General features: G+C 47.8%; 2 protein-coding genes across 2 annotated transcripts; both read left to right on the top strand.

The window, feature by feature from the left end:
• The first annotated feature begins 2712 nt into the window (after positions 1 to 2712).
• Positions 2713 to 4282, top strand: BDW43DRAFT_74578 (uncharacterized protein). Its single transcript, XM_032050462.1, has one exon. It carries the CDS (start codon positions 3262 to 3264, stop codon positions 4033 to 4035), a length of 774 nt encoding a protein of 257 aa, XP_031906004.1. The 5' UTR covers positions 2713 to 3261; the 3' UTR covers positions 4036 to 4282.
• Positions 4283 to 6463: 2181 nt separating this feature from the next.
• On the top strand, positions 6464 to 11197 carry BDW43DRAFT_319408 (PT repeat family protein; the record flags this gene model as incomplete). Its single annotated transcript, XM_032048909.1, has 19 exons — positions 6464 to 7179; positions 7245 to 8497; positions 8531 to 8594; positions 8625 to 8847; positions 8881 to 9016; positions 9056 to 9199; positions 9248 to 9520; positions 9551 to 9583; positions 9614 to 9814; positions 9851 to 9946; positions 9995 to 10225; positions 10262 to 10351; positions 10382 to 10564; positions 10598 to 10750; positions 10784 to 10801; positions 10838 to 10874; positions 10938 to 10971; positions 11056 to 11105; positions 11154 to 11197. Exons 1-19 carry the CDS (start codon positions 6906 to 6908, stop codon positions 11195 to 11197), a joined length of 3537 nt encoding a protein of 1178 aa, XP_031906003.1. The 5' UTR covers positions 6464 to 6905.
• Between the last annotated feature and the right edge of the window lie 951 nt (positions 11198 to 12148).

The raw sequence follows: 12148 nt of genomic DNA, 5'->3' as shown, positions 1-12148 counted from the left end.
AGATATATTATATGGGGCTGTTAGGCCGTATTGCAGGATTGTTGTGATTAGGTTGTAAATGCGAAGTAGTTCTCGAGTCTTTTCTCTTATCTCGGACGAGACATACTTGAAATGGGACCTAATGCGGTGATTTGTAAATAAGCAACTGGTCGTACTGGAAAATGAGCATTAGTATATTTATCGAATACGCGTTGAGGAACCACAGGCTTTGCGTTCTCATTAGATAGTAGCTCTCACATACTTACTCCATATACGATGGGCAATGTTGGCGATTTGTGTTCACGTATTGTAATGAGTCGCGATAACAAGTATAGGGTTCAAGATTAGTTAGTACGATGCTGATATTGTAGCCATAAGTGATACTGTGAATTATGGGGACTGTGACTAAAATACACAAATGAAGCACAAGAGTTATAGTGAAATTGGGGGCGGAGACAAAAGTCGTAGCAAATAGCTGATGGCATAACATTGCGTACACTGCTAATCCGTCGGCTGCTTGCGCCCGACACAGCCCTGTCCACAAAGCTGAGGGACAAAAAAATGAAATGAAAAGAAAAGAAAAGAGAACCTATAGACATTGAAGAAGGGCATTATAAAGCAATGCTTTTAACGAGCTAAAGTTACTTCTATAAGAAAATGTATTCCGTTCTTTGTTTTGCTATTGAACTTTTTAATAACGGTTGGATGTATCATATGAGAACTCCAGCCCTAATTAGAATTTCTAAAAAAGCAAAAGCCGTAGCATATTGACCTGCATATAATTGAACTAACTGAGGTCTATCTGCAGATATTTTCCCTGAAATTGTTTTGACAAACAGCCAATGTGTGTCTGAGGACGAAGAACTCGGATAGGATGGGTATTGTCTGACCATAGACAATGAGGTAATTACTAAATAGGCATTGTCAACAGGAAAACGCTATAAAGCGATAATGGTATGAGTATAACTGAATGTGAGGGTGTAGGTCGTTTGGTGATGAGTTTACCCATTTTGGTCTAATTCATGTCTCGTCGTCTGTAGCACGCTCCGCTCGAGTCAATCAACATCGATAACTTGAAGGAGGTTATAGCAAAACCGGGAGGCATATATTTAGATTACGATATCCCTTTTTATGCGCCTATCGCCTTTCAGGAATTTTGTCAGGATGGTGGTCAGGGAACACATCATGATCACATTTAGTGGAGTGTGCCCGCATTCGCATGATGCCAGGGATCCATGGTCTAGACGAGTCTTAAGCAGCACATTGTATCGACATCCTTGAATTTGGCATTCTATCGCTGATTGTCTGTGTTATACGCCCAAAAGACGTTCAATTCATGGGTCAATGGGCAAGATTAGGAGATTTGAGGGAGTAGATGCATTGGATAGGATAAGTTAAGGGTGCTTGAGGTAGATCCTCCACTCTATATATGTCGGTTTTACTACGGCCTATGTATAGGAGTGGGTCTTGGTTGCTTCGCTCCATCCCTTATGTCAATCACAGATAATGGCCAGATTGGGATATATATCTATAACAGTAATTTGCAAAAAGAAGAAGAAGAAGAAGAAGCTAAATGATACTTTGTTTGGATTCCGACCGGCAATCACCAATCTTATGCAGGAAGCCATGAGAGTAAGAGTGGTGGCTGAATAGGTCTGTGCCATGTATGTCGTGATAGCCAGGACAGTACCCTCCCACTCTGAGCATTCTGGGAGTTGAAGAAATGGACATCACCAGGACAGAGTCTTCTAAAGGTAGCTGAATGGTTTCAAGTGAAAAAGGACAATGAAGACTTAAATATGACATCAATGCGTCATTCCCAGGCACTAAGTATGGCGCAGTGCCTTTTCGTGCAGTGTGTGGGTGGAGTGGCAAACAGGGCAGCTAAATAAACACCATTGCAACAGCACTAAAGTACTCTTTATTTCTCATCCACTGCTGACCTTCCGTCTATTCTCCATTTTCCTCTCAGCTCTCGTCTGTGTTCTCTGCCGAGTTCCCAGAACTAGCCACAAGCGTCGGGCCAATACGTATTGGAGCATTTCGACCATTTATTTTCCTTTTACCCTCTGTTTCAGCTGCTTTGGACCAACATTTCCCCCACAACTCACCACTTGCGTGGACTGTTGTCCCCCAATGATGCAGCATCTGACCCGCCACTCCTTGAACTGGTCTGCAGCCCATCTGTGCAGAACCGACCTGAAAAGCAAATCTCACCAGGAAAAATCAAATCACAATTTTTACGCACCAAAGTTAAAAAAAATTAAATGAAACGGGAGAAGGGAATAAAAAAAAAAAGGAAATAGAAGGAAGAAAGAAAAGAAAAAGAAACCAACCTACGATGACGGTGGTTCAAGAACGTCCAGCTTGCCGGAACCGTCAGAGAAATCAGGTCTCGTTCCAGCAGAGTGGTTCATCCCCGTTGGACATTCATTTTACTGCTTGGCTGTTTTTTTCCGCCCTGATTAGGGGGGCAAAGTGTCGCCCCGACTCTATAAATCCGCCCCCATGGCTCCATCGTCACGAATAGTTCCTGTCTTTGAGTTCCGATCTTTCTTATATGCCGCCAGCCATTGTTATCCTATACCCGTGGCTTAACCGGTTGGGTTATTATCCTCATTGGCGCCTCTGCTTTGAGACTGATCTATGTGTGGCTTTCCGATCGAAACACCATATCTGGCATTAAACATTATTATTAATTTTTTCTCACTTTCTTTCGCAATTGACATCCAGGGATCTTGTCTTTTATTTTGATTTCCCTCCCCTCTTTTCTAAGCCTTCGCTTTAATTTTGCGTTGCGCCGCCCAGTCTAGACTTGACCCATTCTCGTTCCTGGCTGTGCGCTTGGGGGGACTTACTCAATCCATACTAGGGCCCTGAAAAGCGCCAGGTTGGACTTGGATTCTTGAAAGACAGAACTCCTTGCTTCTGGGCCTTGGTGCATCGGATACCGCCATCACTCACACCTTACTTGGCGATATTCTCTTTCTTCCTCTCCTTTCTTCTTTTACGTTCATTCGGATCCAGTTTTTCTATGCTCGAGCTCCTGAGAAGCCCAGAAACCGCGCATGCAACTTGTCGACGTCTCAGAAGCTGACATTAGAGAATCAGGGGGAAGAAAGAAGAGCTAGGAACTTAGCGTTGTTTTCTTTTCTTTTTTCTCTTGTTCCCTGAGGAAAGTGAGCAACAGAAATAAATTCATTCATACCAAAAAGCAAGGAAACCCCAGGAATTTTTGCCCTTGGTGAAAGCAACGGGTTCGGGTGGTTCTTAAAGAACAATATGCCTCCGGCTAGTTCGTCGTTCACGGCGTTGAATTTGCCAGCCTCATTTTCTCTTCCACAATGCATGGAATACTTTACCCTCACCGCTGGTCCCAATACCGATCTCTGGCGGAAACCTCCAAATGGTGACACATCCACGGCGCCCATTGTATTCACTTCGCTGCGAAACCCATTTGTAATCGCAGAAGTGACGGTTAGCGCCGACTGGGAGATGGAATGGGATCAAGGGGGGCTGGTGATTTTCGCGGGAGCCGCACCACAGTCCTTCTCGTCGGGAAGCGTTCCATTGGACTTCAGTCGTTCGGGATACCCCCAGATCGCACGGCCCTGCAAATGGGTCAAGGCGGGTATGGAGTTTAGCTCGGGCACCGTGAACGCATCGTCGGTCAGCGCAACTGCGGATGGAGCCGATTGGTGTCTTTCACCGCTCTGTCTACCCGATAGCGGACCATCAGCCGTGAATTCGCTGCGGATTAAGCTGGAACGGATCGGCCACTCCCTTTGGATCTGGTACCAGGTCCCCTCCGCTGTACCCTATGCCATGACCCCGGGTGCAGTGAGCAGCACGTGGAAAAAGCTGCGTGAGGTGACCTGGTTCTTCTACGGCGTGGAGGATAAATTTATCCACGTGGGGGTCTACGCGAGCCGCCCGAATAACGTTTCTCGCAATGATACGATGTGGGAGATGATGAACGGTCCGATTATGGGAGACTCCACGGCTGGCTCTGGAGATTCTTTGGTGGTGGAGTTTGAAGATCTCGAGATATACTAATGACACTGGACCCTTTTCCCCTCGGATGTATCTCATTCTTGTTTCTCTCCCTCTCCCTCCACCCCTCCCTCTCTCTCCTTGCGATTTTTCATCAGCACCGCCACGATCTGCGAATGGCTTCTGCTCCATGATTTGCGCCGCTGGTTGGGCCCAACATGTCGAGATTCTTTTTTCCTCTTTTCTTTTCCTAGATTACCATGACTATCTCGAGGGTATGGTGTCAAGCATACAGAAGGGCATTATGAGCGTATCGGTGTTTTTGTTCAGTGTTCAATTGTTTCGTGAGAGTTAATCTGGCGTTCTTATATATAGCGTTTGTGTGCTTCTAAATTGAACCTTAAACTTGCCTATTCCTTCCCTGCGTGTGTCTTTTGCTTGATAATGATTACTTATTTTTTCTTCTTCTTTCTCTCTTTGGTTTCATAGGGTGCTCTGTCTGGTTGGGATTTGAGGAAGAGTGCCATTGGACTTGTTTCTTCTGGTCTCACATCTCGATGACAACAGCTCTAAACGTAGTTTCAACCGCCTCATGTAGCCATTGCGTGGCCGTGACTAAATATTGTATCCGTCGATATAATGGGAAAAACTTTTGGATATTTAATCACCAGAGGGGAGAATATTTTTTTTTTTTTTTTTTAGAAAACCTCCTACACGTAGAGCGTGGATTGAGAATGGCTCTTTTTGCGACAAGACATGATCTGCAGCGGGGGTTCAAAGAATAGAGTTGAACCCATTTATTCAAGATGCTAATTTGAGCCCAGGATGAGGCGGAAGGCAGGAAAAGTGCATTGTTTATACTTCGACAGCCTGGGAGGAGGGAACGATCACATTGGCACTAAACCCAAGCGAGTGTCCAACGCAGGAGGATAAAGTTCATTGGCATCCTTCTCACTGGCATCAGAATAGAGTTGGTCGGGCTGCAATGGCCAGAATTGGTTGCGCACATCACCGTATGGTCACGGGATATTTCATCCGCGTTTGGGAGATGGTGAAGCTATATATCATATATCATAGAGACATGTCCTATGCCGAGTTTGTTGTAGTTTGTTACACGACAGGGGAATAATTACCGAGGAATATATTGTTCCACGGCTCTGGAAGAGTTCTCTGCTCCACTGAACCACCCAAGTGATGGGAGAGGGAAAGAAAAGAAAAGAACAACAATGGCATTTGCGATATAGGTTATGTCCGGAATTCCTATGACATAATTTGACTATGGAAGAGCGAATACTTTCCATTACCTTCATTCTTACTGGTTCTTCTAGTCCAGAGTAGTTTGATAGGAAATAACGGCAGGTCTTATGGATGAAGCCGAAAATTGTGATCGCAAAAAGTAACCGATATTAGTGCTGCAGATGTAAATTAGACTGCATCGCCCCTTTGCACATGAGTACCTAGGCAGACAAGAATAGGTAGATATTGAGTATTGGACCATTTCGTATCTAGCTGGAGGAGGGGGGAGGATCTTCCAAATCCTTTCCGAGTCCACAATGATATGATTCAGTTTTATCCAGTTACACTAAACCGGATCTAGTAGGGGTAATGGTGCCATGACTGCGCTAATGTTCGATTTTCTCCATCCATCTTCTCCACTATCTGCTCCTCTATGCGATCCGTCGAGAAGAGATTTTAATTGCTATTTGTTCGTCGCTCTGTGAAAATTTCCCTCATCAGCCGACGGGGAGATGATCTGATGTCGGCCAATGTGCACAACATTCCGAATATCACTGCATATACATCTTTACTTTACTAGTACTGTACTGTATCTATATCAACATGGAAAGCGACCGAGATCCCGTGATTGGTGCCGGGCCAGCCGCCCACTCACCGCATTTTCCGAGAGGAACCAGTGACGTACAGGCGATGGGATCACGCAGCCTTTAAAAGATCTGCAGATAATGCATCCCCTCTATGCGAACCGTCCGGAGGAGTGATTGTATATATGTATATCTACTTAGTTAGTTGGCTACCCTACCCTAAGTATCTCCAATTTCTGACTCCATTGACGGTATCTATAGCATCTAATACCACCTTATCGGTTCTACTGTACATACTATAATGTTACCTGTAGATATAGATATGTATCTCCTCCACCTCTTAGGACCGGTCTTTCCTACTGCTCGACATCGATATATATCGGAAAAGAAGCAAAACATTAAGTCGCAGGCGGGACTGAAATGAGTATCACTGTGACAACTGCTTCGCTGCCCCGCCAAACTAATCCCTAAGTTAACGGCCATTCGGCCACTAGCGGAGTTCAGTCCCTCCACTGGCGATGGATCAGTCGACCTCACTAACCATCTTGGTCCGGATTTCTCCCTCCTCCATCACTTGAGCCTGCGGGTGTGGAGACCCTTCTGTTTTTTTTTCTGTTTCCTTTTTTCTTTTCTTTTCTTTTTTTTTTTTTTTTTTTTTCCTTTTTCTTTTTTTTTTTCTCCTTTCTCTTTCTCTCCTCTCTCTCTTTCCTCTCCTCAACTTATACGTATCTCTCTGCTCGTTTCCCAATTGTATTCTGTTTGACCATCAATCAAACTCATACATCCTTATTTGACCAATCCCATCCCCATTGCCCCTCCAACGTTTCACTTCCCCTTACCTCTCGCAACCCTATTACCTTACCCGATCCATTGTCAGGGAGGTCTCTTCTATTTTTGTTCGCTTGATCTGTTTTTGTATATTATTCCGTCGATCCACTCGATATCCCTGTTCATCATATTGTCTAGTTGCGTTGCGTTGCCTTTGTTGATATTCAAAGGCCGAAGCTGCCTGAGTTGATTTTTTTTCTTCTCTGATATTGATTCCAACTCCCTCTTGCGCTTTGGTCTGCTCTTTGATACCTAACGACTGTTACGACCTTGACGATCATAACAATGGTTGAACCCATTGCTGAGACTGTTACCATCTCTATCCGTCGTCCGACTGATACCCCTACCATCTTCGTTGCCGGTACCTTCTCGGATCCTCAATGGAAACCCGTCGAGTTGAACGTTAAAACGATAGAGGTGGAATCGGAACTCGATCCGGGCCTCTACTCGACCGAGTATCTTTTCTTCCAAGATTTCAAGTTGACTCCGGGTCAATATCAGTACAGATTCCGTGAAGGCGCCACGGGCTCATGGTTCCACGATGAGTCCGTAAAGAACGGTAAGTTTGTTTCGTAATGATCCCTGAAATCGACGGCACAACTAACCAATGCCTCGTCATCCTAGCTCCCGGAACCGAGGGGCTTGTCAATAATTATCTTATCGTCAAGCCTGCTGCGGAGCACGAGACTCCCGTCCAAAATGGCGACAGTCATAAGGCGGAGGAGACTACGAAGGCATCCGAGACGGACGCTACAACAAAGGCTGAGCCGGTAACAAATGGCGTTCACAAGCAGAATGGTGTCAACGGAGTTGCAAAACGTGATGACCCTGTCGCTGATGAGTCTCTTGCGGAGGATCAGAAGACGGAACAAACCCCTGAGGAATCTGTGCAGACTAACGCAAAGGTAGAGCCGAAAGAGAACATTTCTAATGGCACTAAGGAGCCGGAAGTCAATGGAACCAGTCCCGCTACGCAGACCTCCGAGAGCAAGGATGAACCTGTGGCTGAGGAAAAGTCGGAGCCGGTGGTCGAGAAACCCGAAGAGAAAGCGGTTGAATCTCAGCCTGTAGTCGAGAAGGAAGACATTGAGAAGAAAGCCGAAGAGGTTCCATCTACGTCTACCGACGAGGATAAGGCTCCGGTTGTGAATGGTGATGCCAAGGTCGAGGTCGAGAAGCAACCAGAGGGATCCCAGCCGCCAGCGGCCGCCGAAGAAGTAACAGCGAAAATTGAAGAGCCTGTTGCCGAGAAATCTACTCCTGGAGTCGTCACTGAGGAAGCCTCCGCCCAAGAATCGAGCCCCGAGAAGCCTGCCGTCACCGAGTCAGCTCCAGCTGAAACCACTACAGAGAAGCCGGCGACCGAAGACCCCGTGAAGGAGTCAGCGGAGACAAAACAGGCGGATGTTGTTTCTGAGGTACCCTCTGAGAAAAAGTCAACCCCTGAAGTGCTGAAGGAAGCTCCTGCCACTGAAGAGCCGGTCTTAGAGTCGGCCGTTGCTGAAGAACTAGTTGAGGGGTCTGTTAAGGAGGAAACGGCACCGGATGAGCCTAAAAAGACGGCTACCACCGAACAGCCGGCTACTGAGTCAACGGTTGCTGAAGAGCCTGTTAAGGAACAGGCAACTGCCGAAGACCTGAAGGATGAACCCGCTACCGAGAAAGTTGACGAATCGGTTAAGGCTCCGGTCCAAGAGGAGACAGCACCGGGAGTACCCAAGGAGACGTCTAGTACTGAAGGGCCGGCCAAGGAAGAGCCAACTCCCAAAAAGTCGGAAGAACAGCCTGTCACTGAAACACCAGTAGCTGAGGCGGCCGTTGCTGAAGAACCAGCCAAGAAGTCTGCTAAGGAAGCAGAGTCTAAGGAGACATCCACTGTTGAAACTCCTGTTGTTGACGAACCAGGCAAGGAAGAGTTGACTCCCTCAAAGGCAGAGGAGCTAGTAGTCACCGAGCCCGCTGTATCTGAGGAACGTCCTAAGGAGGCCGTTAAGGAGGAGGCAGCCCCGGTAGAGCCCAAGGAGACATCGACTGCCGAACCCCCTGCTGCTGAGGAACCTGCCGTTACTGAAGAACCCATGAAGGAGCCTGTAAAGGATGAAACAGAGTCTAAGGAGACATCTACTGAAGTCCCCGTTGTTGAGGAACCAGTTAAGGAAGGGCCGACACCTGAAAAGGCTGAGGAATCAGTAGTCACCGAGCCAGCTGTAACTGAACCAGCCGAGGAGTTAGTTAAGGAGGCAGCACCAGAAGAGCCTAGGGAGACATCTGCTGAGAAGCCTGTTACCGCCGACACTACCGCCCGGGATAAGCCGTCTGCCGAGGAAACTGTTACTGAAGCCGTCAAGGAGGTGCCAGCTGAGGAGTCTAAAGAGGCCCCATCCGCTGATGCTCCTGTTGCTCAAGAATGCGCTTCTGAAGCCGCTACAACTGAGGCTGACCCTAGTGAACCCACAAAAGAGTCTGGCGCAGAAACAGCTGTCCAGGAGTCAACCGCCGAGAAGCCCACAACTGTCGACGTGGTAGCAGAGGAACCAGTGAAGGAGACAGTGGCGGAGGAGACGCAAGTGGAGAAGTCTGTCGACGCCTCAGCTTCAGAAGAAACAGTGAAAGACTCCATCCCAGAGGTCGTTACGGCTGAAGCAGAACAGCCCACTGAGGAAATTTCTAAGCCGGCTGCTGAGGAAGAAAAGGTACTCGAAACTGCCGACGAAAAGTCAGTAGAAGAGACAAAGGCCGAATCCGCTTTGGAGAAGGCTACTCAATCAGCCGAAGAAAAGCCCACCGAAGAGGCTGCGAAGGCGTCTCCTGCTGAACTCGAAAATACAACTACGGAACCCGCTCAGGATTCTGCAAAGACTGAGCCTGAATTCGAGAAGCCGGTCGTCGGAGAAACACCCGTGGAGGAGTCTGCTAAGGACTTGGCGAAGGTGGAGCCAACTACACAGGAACCCGCCTCCGATGTGCCCGCCACTGAAACTTCTACAGTGAAGGAGGCAGTCGAGGAACCTTCTGCTAAGACGGCCGGCCCTGAAGATGTGGCGGAAGAGTCTACAAAGGAAGAAAAGCCTGCTGAGGTGACCGAGCAAGAGACTAAGGAACCCGTGATTGAAGAGCCCAAAGAGACGAAGCCAGCTGCCGAGGAAGCGACCCCGGAAGAGCCCGCCAAGGAGACTCCCGTTGTGGAGCAAGCTGTTGAAGCCGAAACCGCTAAAGAAGTTGAACCGGAGAAGCCTACCGCAGTGGAGCCTGTCAAGGAACTTGCTACCGAAGAGATTACTGTTCAAGAACCTGCTGTGCCAGAGCCCGCCAAGGAAGCTGAGCCTGTAAGTGAATTGTCGACTGCTGAGGAACCTGTGGCGACCGAATCCAAGCCCGTGGATGAATCCCTCGCTGAAAAGCCGGCTGCCGAGGCTGTGGTGGAAGAGCCTGTCACAGAATCAACTGAGAAGGCTGTCGCCATTGAAACACCCGCTACCGAGGAAGCTGTCAAAAAGGACACTACTGAGGAGCCTGTCAAGGAGCCTGTTTCTGAGAAGCCAGTTACAGATAAGCCTGCCGAGAAGGAGACGATCGAGCCTCCTGAGGTTGTCGCCTCTGAGCAAGTCACTTCGAACGAAGTTGAGCCCGTTGTCTTGCAGTCCCACGAGGAGAAGCCAGTAGAGCAGCAAATTGTGGCCGAGCCACAAGCCGAAACTATTGCGGAGCAGCCCAAGGACGTTGCAGGACAAGTTTCAGAAGAAGTAACTGAGCCATTCAAGGAGGAGACAGTTGCAGCTGAGCCCGTGGCTGTTGAAACTGCTGCTGAAGAGACGGCCCTAGAGACTGGATCTGCCGAGGTTGTAAGCAAGGTAGAAGCTGAAGAGACTCTGGCTACGCAAGCCGAGGAACCTACTAGTGAGCCAGCAGCAACAACTCCTGCTGAGGCAGATAAGGAGGAACCTGTACCGGTTTCTCCTGCCAAACCGGCTGTTGAGGAAGAGAGCACTGAAATTGTCACCAAACCTACAATTGAGGAAGTTGTCTCCCCCGAACCCGCAAAGGAAGATGTCCCTGAGCAAGATGGAAAGGATGGTGTCTCAGCAGAGCTGGTCGGTGCGGGTGCTGCAGCGGCAGTTGCTGCTGGTGCGGTTGCCGTTGGAGTGGCTGCTTCGTCCCGCAAGGACAAGGACTCGAAGTCTGTGCAAGAATCTCAACCCAGCACTAGCGAGGACAAGGCTGCCGCCCTTGCTCCCGAGACTCAACCATCAGCCAGTAAGGAAGCACCGTTGTCCACCTCGAAGAAGTCTGATGCTGATATGAATGAACCACGTTCAGAAACTAAAGAGCCAGCTGCGTCGACCAACGAACCGTCCACAGCAGAACCCGCTGCTACAACGGAGACCACTACCGACCGTCTCTCGGCTCAGAAGGACGACACCTCTCGTTCTCCGAGCCAGACCCGGTCCATTAATGCCGTTACTCTCAGCAACGCCAAGAACGATGGTTGGTTGAAGGTTATCCTTCGTGCCGTCTTCGTCAACTTCTTCGGAGCCATCTTCTCTCCCTTCCGCCGCCGTGGAGGCAACAACCAGTAAATTTTCACGCTGTGCTACTCCATCACACTTCCTCCTTGCTTATCATAGCCGACTTTTCTATGCTTTTGATTTTTATTGTTACTAATTAATGCATCTGTCTGGCATGCATATACCCGATAAGTTACTCGACTTTGTTGACCAAGACCCTGTCGCTCATTTTATTCGACTAATTTGATTCCCCTGTATTTGACTTGTGCTTTTATCAATTCAGGTTATTGCTATCTGGCTTTTTCTCTCCTCTCCAGAATGTGCCGATTATCTTTTTGACCGCGTGTTTGTTGCGTCAAAACCGTTAGTAGTTAACAAGATTTGTTTAGTTTTGCAGTTGATTTACGTCTATCAGTATGTAACGATGTGATTGTGATTATGATTGATGATAATGAAGATTACTGCAATGGGTTTTGTTCTTGGATTCTGTCTGTTCCTTTGGATAAGCCTGATCTCTTTCTAGTCTTATATATGCCATCAGATTACGTAGAAGATGTCTAAATTAGGGGTTATCTATGTCCTCTTATTGGGAAGTGATAGTGTAGAAGATCAGATGCTCTCGTTGCCTGGGACCGACTGATATCTGGTTAAGAATCTGAAGGGACCTGTATGTATGCACACGTATATCCCACGTCTTCAGATTGAGAAATACTTTCGGCCGTAGAAAGACAATATTTGATAGAAAATGGAACAAGAACAGAAAACAGAGACATCCTAAGCCCCAGTAAAAGAGAGATGGAGAAAAGTAATTAGAAGAAAGGCACAGCCATCTCCATGATACGCCGCCAGAATGCCGCAGCAAGCAACAGTGAACATTCACTGATATTCATGTCTGATGCTGTGGCGCGTGCCTAGCAACCACAACACCAAGTGAAGGCTTTATTTAGCCACATATAATCCCACTTGCTTGCTTGTGTCTGTTCCTGTGAAGTTGCAACACCTCTCAAAACTTTTAAGTGAAAT

This window comes from Aspergillus alliaceus (genome assembly GCF_009176365.1).
Source record: "Aspergillus alliaceus strain CBS 536.65 unplaced genomic scaffold BDW43scaffold_2, whole genome shotgun sequence".
Lineage (NCBI taxonomy): Eukaryota > Fungi > Ascomycota > Eurotiomycetes > Eurotiales > Aspergillaceae > Aspergillus > Aspergillus alliaceus.
This window is presented reverse-complemented; position numbering and strand designations above follow the sequence as displayed.

Bases quoted from the DNA above. Each gene is read 5' to 3' on its own strand.
- BDW43DRAFT_74578 (XM_032050462.1), top strand. From the start codon at position 3,262: ATGCCTCCGGCTAGTTCGTCGTTCACGGCGTTGAATTTGCCAGCCTCA.